At 38.9% G+C, this 7942-nt stretch overlaps 1 protein-coding gene across 1 annotated transcript; it reads left to right on the forward strand.

Annotated features, from left to right (window-relative positions):
* Window positions 1-2821: 2821 nt before the first annotated feature.
* Window positions 2822-5311, forward strand: faim2b (Fas apoptotic inhibitory molecule 2b). Its single transcript, XM_026308006.1, has 12 exons — window positions 2822-2836; window positions 3275-3320; window positions 3579-3646; window positions 3734-3798; window positions 3900-3953; window positions 4051-4101; window positions 4193-4232; window positions 4336-4373; window positions 4495-4582; window positions 4668-4763; window positions 5020-5073; window positions 5162-5311. Exons 1-12 carry the CDS (start codon window positions 2822-2824, stop codon window positions 5309-5311), a joined length of 765 nt encoding a protein of 254 aa, XP_026163791.1.
* The last annotated feature ends 2631 nt before the right edge of the window (window positions 5312-7942 follow it).

Raw genomic sequence — 7942 nt, forward strand, 5'->3', positions numbered from 1 at the left:
ACAGTTACTTTGGGTAGAGGAGGGACTGCAAGTATCCAGGAGGGAGATGATGAGTTCATTGACCTATACAAAATAACACTGAAAAGACAATTGTACTGTAGGTTTATATCGGACCTGCACATGTAAATTCTGTGGGGGTGAACCGTCATATTCTAGACACTGCAATCACTAGTCTACTGGAAAGGCTGGAAAAATCCTATTAGTATACACATGTGGGAACATTTACCCTAAACAGCAACTTTGTCCTTTTAGATTTAAGATTGGTCTTTGAAATAGTCTGAGAGTCTCTCTCCCTCCCTCTCTCTCTCTCTCTCTCTCTCTCTGTACCTTCTGCAGGTGTCCCTGGTCCTGGAGCTGTATATCGCTGATGTGCAGTTACTGGCCCCACCAACTTGCAGTGTCTATTTGTTGTTTATTGTTGCTGTTCTTTTCTCTCTGCTCTATCCACTCACCCCAACCGGTCGAGGCAGATGGCCGCCCAAACTGAGCCCGGTTCTGCTGGAGGTTTTTTTCTTCCGTTAAAGGGAGTTTTTTCCTCTCCACTGTCGCCAAGTGCTTGCTCATAAGGGAATTGTTGGGTTTTTAGTTTTAGTTTTTGTAAAGTGCCTTGAGATGATTTGTATTGTGATTTGGCGCTATACAAATAAAATTGAATTGAATTGAATTGAATTGAATATTTCCAGTCTCTCAGAAGTAACCATCAGGAGAACCTGTGGCTCTCAACTATATCCCCCATTATATTGTTTTTATTCAACAACTGGAAAAAGCAGCACACTGCCCCTACATTAGCTGATTGTCTGGCAGTAAGCCTGTCCCTTTGCAATAGCATGTATCTCCCTTGGTACCGAGAAACGAAACGTGATCACCAGTCAAAAAATGATCATCAGCCAAAAGCTGCCCTCTGCAGTGGCATGTCCGTACTTTTTGACTGGGGTGGCCCAGGTGGGGCACTTAGTCATGCATGCGTAGCACCCATGAAGTGGCGGTCTGGGGGTTCTCCCTAAGGAAATTTCAGGGATCGAACACTTCAGTTCCTGCATTTTGGTGAATTTGCACCAATTTGTGCTTTTTCTGACCATTTCTGTCTCCACTGCCCATGTCTGCTTTAATTCACTACATAAAATACTATATAAATAAAACAGAACTGAAAATTGAATTGAATTATTTAGGCTACTAACATTACTAACTAGCCTAGCCTAGCGTTAGTTTTAGTGTAATGTTACTGGCACAACACTGCAGCCTATGTATCTGGAAAAATCTACTCACATTTCTTCAGGAGTGCCAAGAAACAAAACCGCTCGAGGGGGCACCTGGGGACACCTGGGGTGGCCAATCACATTCTAGGGGTGGCATGTGCTGCCCCAGGCCACTCCCTGGACATGCCCCTGTGTTAAACCCTAGTTTCCAAACCAAAACAAGTTAAGACGTCTTAGATTTATGCAAAACAATTGAAGACCTAATGTTCTACATGTTTCAAGTGGTTTCCACATTCTAATAAATTTTAACTGGGGGTTTATGAGGTGTTGATCTCCGAAACCTTTGAAATCACCAACAAAATTCCCATCTTCATCATCGTCATAAGCAGCAGCAGTAGCAGCATCAGTCATTGTGTTGATCTGTAAGGTCGTTTGTCTAACACAGCTTTTCCCACCAAGGAACATGTATTGTCATGCGCCATCTTGTGGCCAGGAGGAGAAAGGGAGTACAGTATTTCATTACTAAAGTACTTTTATATGTGTTAGGGGAGGATTAAATTAGTTTTAAGAAAGGGTCTACACATAGTTCAGCAGTGAAATATAAGATGTTTATCTATCTATCTATCTATCTATCCATCTATCCATCCATCCATCCATCCATCCATCCATCCATCCATCATCTATCTATCTATCTATCTATCTATCTATCTATCTATCTATCTATCTATCTATCTATCTATCTATCTATCTATGCTTCAAATTCTAGACAAGATTAATAAAAAATATATTTCTTTACAACCCTGTTTATAACAACAACAACAATAATAACAATAATAATTGGGTTCTTGGAAAGGCAGAGGACAGTAACATGAATTAAAGTAAATCCAAGGTAAATGCTTTCTGCTAAATCTCATTATTACTCTTTGTAAAGGTTTGTCTGCTATAATGTTCTTAAATTCCATCTCATTAGTCCAGTGTTCCTGTTACTAAACTGGTGTCTTACACAAAACATGATGTCATAAGTTCCCTAGACCTGTTTTGGTTCCACAAAGAAACACTATAGTGTGTAGTGGTTTTGGTTTTCTTTATATATAATATACATGTACATATGGTGATTATTGATTGTCCCTCATATCTGAGTCTCCTGGTTTCCTGCCTAAAGTGGAACAGAATAGTTATGTAACACATATGTAATATGTCCTGTGAATCTTTCTGGTGAGGACGAGGATGATTATCTGTCCTGAAATGCTCTTGAGGTTTGTGCCAGTAAACGAACAAACACTTTGACTTCATCTCAGTGTTTTTGGACTACCTGGACATTACTAGAACAACCTCATTAGACTGAGGGTAGGGGTGACGTGGGATCACGGATAGAGAGAGATTAACCACATGGAGGCATATAAAGCTTCAGTGTAATCCGCACAGTGTAGACAAATTCAGAGCAGCAACTACGCTACAGAAAACATTTTGGTGGTTTGGGACACACAACCTGCATTAAATAACGGACGAAGAGCCAAGGAATTTCAGATTTGGGATTAAAACTTCTACGTACCACAAACAAATCGTGTCTATGACCTCAGAATAATTTTCTTCATCATCAGAAACAAGAACAAAAACGGAAAACCATGAAAAAGGGAAAGGTATGGTATTGCCTTTTAGTTACACTAAATGCTTTAGGCAGAGATTGATTTCTTTAGTTCCATGACACAAACATTACTTTGACAAAGACATATATGGGTCTTCTGTTTCTGTTAGAAAATTACCAACCAAACACTGATATAAAGCTCTGTGATTTTTTTTGTTGCGACTGTGTTCATCTAAGTAACATCATTTTGTCTAGCACTTCAATATAGTGTGTCGTGTTAGTATAGGGTTCTCTGTGCTGCATATCTAAAGATAGAGGCCCATCTCATCCATCCTAATCCTTTAAACTAATCAAACATAGAGTCTGTTTTCTACACTTCCACGATGTAAATCTGCCACAGCCAAAAACTGGTCAAAGGAGAACGATTTCTGAATACAAGAGTAGAGCTTTACACATGATCTTGAACATGCTAACTCTAATTCTGTCCCAGCAGGTGTGTGATGAAAATGAGCCCCCCAGTTATCAGGAGGCAACAGCAGGTAAAAACGTCCTTATTTGTAATTGAACATATAATACGAGTTCTAGATGTAAATAGACTTTCATGTCTTGTTCTACCCGGAAATTATGCTTGTAGGAACATGATTGTTTGAAACAAAGCACTAGGTTAAACACCTAAAACCAGTAACAAAGACAAAAGTATTTTTGCAGCATTTAATTAGCATTTAATTAGCAGAACCTCCTCAGTTTCTACAAATATTTCTCCTCACGTCTCCTTCCTGCATCCCTCTGCACTGCAGGCTATGAGGAAATGCAGACCCAGTTCGCCTGGGATGACAAGACCATCAGGAGGACCTTCATCAGGAAGGTACTGCAAACAAACAACACTGGCACATGAACACATATATCACAACAACACTTCTACGGCGCTGACATAACGTATCTACTCCTGCAGGTCTATGCTATTCTCATGGTTCAGCTGTTTGTGACTGTTGCGGTTGTTGGTCTCTTCACATTTTGGTAGGAGCTTCTACTTATCTGAGCCAGTGAAGTTTTTGCCTTTACCATTTTAATGAATATATAAGTTACTCAATGAATCCATTTACTTTTTGTGTCTGCAGCACGCCTGTGAGGTTTTTCATTCAGACCCATCCCAGCTTGTACATGGCATCTTAGTAAGTGAAAACACGGCTCACATAACTCTCACTACGCTATAATCATCTTCTATTACTTTATTAACTTTTGTTCTATTCACTCACCCTTTTTTCACAGTATCATATTCTTTGCCACCTATATTGCACTGTCCTGCTGTGGCGATCTGAGGTAGAGTTTCTTTGTGATATAAAACACAAATATTCAAGAATAATCATAAAAAATGTCATCATAAATTTGATTTTCTTTCCTACTTAAACAGGAGGCAGTTTCCCTGGAACATCCTTCTGTTAGTCCTCTTTGTGAGTATTTTATGGTATGAAATGTGGCACATTATAATAAAACACAATATGCCCTTTCCTCTCTGCACACTGAGACTTCTTCCTGTCTACCTTCTCCTTACAGACTTTGAGCATGGCCGTCATGATGGGATTTGTGTCGAGGTAAATATATACTAAGATTACGTGGAGGCCTCTGCATGAGACCCTGATGTTTTATGAGTCTTTCCAAGGGGGAAGTTGAGGAAAAGAACTGCATTAACATCTGTGTCTGCTGTTCCCATAGTTTTTACAACACCAAATCAGTGGTGCTGTGTCTGGGAATCACAGCTCTGGTTTGTCTTTCTGTCACCATCTTCAGCTTCCAGAGCAAGGTGAGAGTAACTCCTTAAGTTATAACATCAAACTTCTTCCAAACACAAAAACTGAAATGCGCCATGTTTCTTTTACCTTCTGCAGATTGACGTCACGTCCTATCAGGGTGTCCTGTTCTCTTTGTGTATGGTCATGCTGCTCTGCGCCCTCACCATCTCCATTGTGGTTCCTTTTGGATATGTAAGTTCACCCCCCTTCAGTCGTTTTTGGTACGACCCACTCAGCGTACAAACACCTTTCTAGAGGAAGTCTAAAATAGACGTGATGAGTTAAACAACAGTTAATTCCTCAGGTGCTTCTGGCTGTATTTTGGGCTGAGTCAACGAGAGGAAAGGATTAGACTCCGATAATCTACCAAAGCACTTTGCTGTCTTAAATTAGCAGCCCTTTGTTCTGCTTAACAGGGTTTTGTAATACTTTTTATCTTGCACCACAGGTCCCCTGGTTGCATGCAGTTTACGCTGTGATAGGAGCTATCCTCTTTACTCTGGTAAGGATCAGACAATTGAAATTAAATTAAAATAAATCCCATTGAACAGCATTTTTCTCAGTTTTCTCTCAATCTCTTTTGGCTACAGTTCATGGCATTTGACACTCAGCTGCTGTTAGGGAACAAGCGCTACTCCATAAGTCCAGAGGAATATATTTTCGCCACTCTCAGCATCTACCTGGACATTATCTACCTGTTCAGCTTCCTGCTACAGATCATGGGAGGAGGCCGTGAGTGAAGGATCACATCTGCTTATCTGCTCCATGAGTCTGTCTCTCAGCTGCTCTATTTGAGTTCTCACAACAACCAGCCTGGATTTATGACCTTCATAAGTGAAATGACAGGGCTGCCTATTTCTGAAGAATCACTATTTGGACTTTTTTTCCCATTTCTGTATGTGCAAACTGAAAGTATTCTTTTGATTTTTTTGCATTTGATTACGTTAAATTGTTTGCACGGTCCTGATGCTGATTTTGTCATTATGCCCTACATTACCTATACCTGCTTAATTCCTCACTGCACTCTAGCTGTTCCTATTCATGGGGTCTGCTGTGACCCCACAGTGTGTTTAAACAGTCACTGGGCTCACAAGTGGATAAAAGGCAGCCATGGACACAGACTATGATCGGCTTCTTTGGCTGCATTGGTCTGTTTATCCATTACTGAGCCAAAAATGAAGAGTCAGGAAATCTGCACTTGTGAGTTCAGCAGGGTTGAGTTTGTTTTAATAGCCACCTGTTTCACAAGCTGCAATACGTAGGTACAGTCTGTTTTATATGTGTTTCTATGCACAGAGTTATATATGACAAGTATTGCTGTACTGTGTGTGTGTGTGTGTGTGTAAGATCTTTCCATAGATAATGGACCTATAAATAACTTTCAGATTTCAGAAGGTAACAGATTCCATGAAGGGAAAACGTATATATTTAACATACGTATGTAAGTACTTAAAGTCAGGAGAGATCTGTTGCAGTTTTATATGACTTTAACTAATGTGGCCTTTGGGATGTGATAAAAATGATTTCATGTTAAGAAGCTGATGATCAGCATGTAAGGGTTAAAAACTATCTAACTGTGTAGCAGAGTTTAAAAACCTGGAAATTACATGTTAACATTTTTATAAAGACAATGAGCTGTGTACATTTTATTCTGTCACTAACGTAAAACATATTAATGAACAGTACTGTGTCTGTCCTGACTGTGAAGGATAGTACATGGTGAGTTTAGTTCTGTATTTTTGTAGTGTTCAAAATCCATCCATCCATCATCTGTACCCCCTTAGTCCTAACCAGGGTCCCAGGGATCTGCTGGAGCCTATCCCAGCTCTCTTTGGGTGAAAGGCAGGGGTCCACCCTGGACAGGTCCCCAGTCCATCACAGGGCCACATAGAGACAAACAACCTCACACACTCACACTCACTCCTATGGGCAATTTAGAGTCACCAATCAACCTGACATACATGTTTTTGGACTGTGGGAGGAAACCAGAGTACCTGGAGAAAATAGTTTTGAAAATGAAGGGACCAAATACGTCCAGACTTATGGAGAGCTAATGACCCATCTGACCCAGGCAGCCCTCGCGACACAGTTCACACAGTTATTGAAACAAGGGTTTTATTAAAAAAAAAAAAAGGAAAAAACTGACATATTCAAATTCAAAGAGAAGACCAAGAAAGAAGGAAAATCTTATCTCAATCAATAAAAAAAACACAAGTTACAGACAATTTTAGCAACTCTGGCACAGGAAGACAAAAGTAGCCAAGTGGCTTTGCAAAATAACCAAATATCAAAACCTCTTTCCTCTAACAAAACTGTACAAAATGAGTTATTGTATAAATAAGGAAACTGTTCACAAGCAGGAAGTGAGATGAGCCCACTGTAATTTCAAAATGACCATGTTTCACATAAACGCACCATACAGTGTCAAACAACAACACAAGTTTTATGTATTACCTGTTTAGAAATGTCGCCCAAAGAAAACATTGAAACAGCCTATTAGCAATTATTTTCTATTAATTAGCGGCAACAGCATTTACTAAATATTACTATCATTAAGTTATTATTTTAAATGAAACAGATGAGGGTCATATGTATCAACCATAAAAGGACACATTTTGAAAATCCAGACTGGGCAACATCTAACTACCTGTTTGGAAATCCTGTTTTAGCAGCAAAACATTTTGAATCTATGAAACAAGCCATCAAATCTACATTATGGTGGACAAGAAGAGCATTTTCAAATTAGTGTGGTCTAAAAATAAGAAGTGCAAATATTTCTTTTAAATATTCTGTACTGTCCACAAACACACCATTGATTTTAATATTCCTACAATTAAAATTTAAAATTAAGGTTTTATAATTTTCACGATGCAAATCCATTTTAAAGCATCATGATTTTGTGTTATATTATCTCTGCTGACAAGTTTGTAAAAAAAAAAAAAACAAGAACAAAACATAAATAAATACTGTATTGTAACAAGTGGTCATTTCATAGTTCCAAAATCTTGTTTTTGTATTACAAGTGATGGCTAATACATGGAATATCATTTCTCTGAACGTATAAACAATATCCATGACATTTTCCTTCATGGTGCACTGAATCTGAAACCTTGCTAGTCACTGTGTTATCTGGACAGGTTATAAATCATACAAAAAACATGAAACACAGAAGAAGAGAATGGAAGGAGAGAGCAAAAAAGACTATTTACAAAATTAGCTCTCAGGTCTGAAAACTCTCAGCTTTTTAAAATCCGGGTGTCTCTTTAGGCCACTAAAGTTCATAATGAGTCTGTTTACATTCACGCCAAAACTTCTTTAGAAATACTCAGTTCAATCACCACATGTAAGAGCCAGATTGTTTCTTGAAGATC

This window comes from Mastacembelus armatus, chromosome 5, assembly GCF_900324485.2.
Source record: "Mastacembelus armatus chromosome 5, fMasArm1.2, whole genome shotgun sequence".
NCBI classification, from domain to species: domain Eukaryota; kingdom Metazoa; phylum Chordata; class Actinopteri; order Synbranchiformes; family Mastacembelidae; genus Mastacembelus; species Mastacembelus armatus.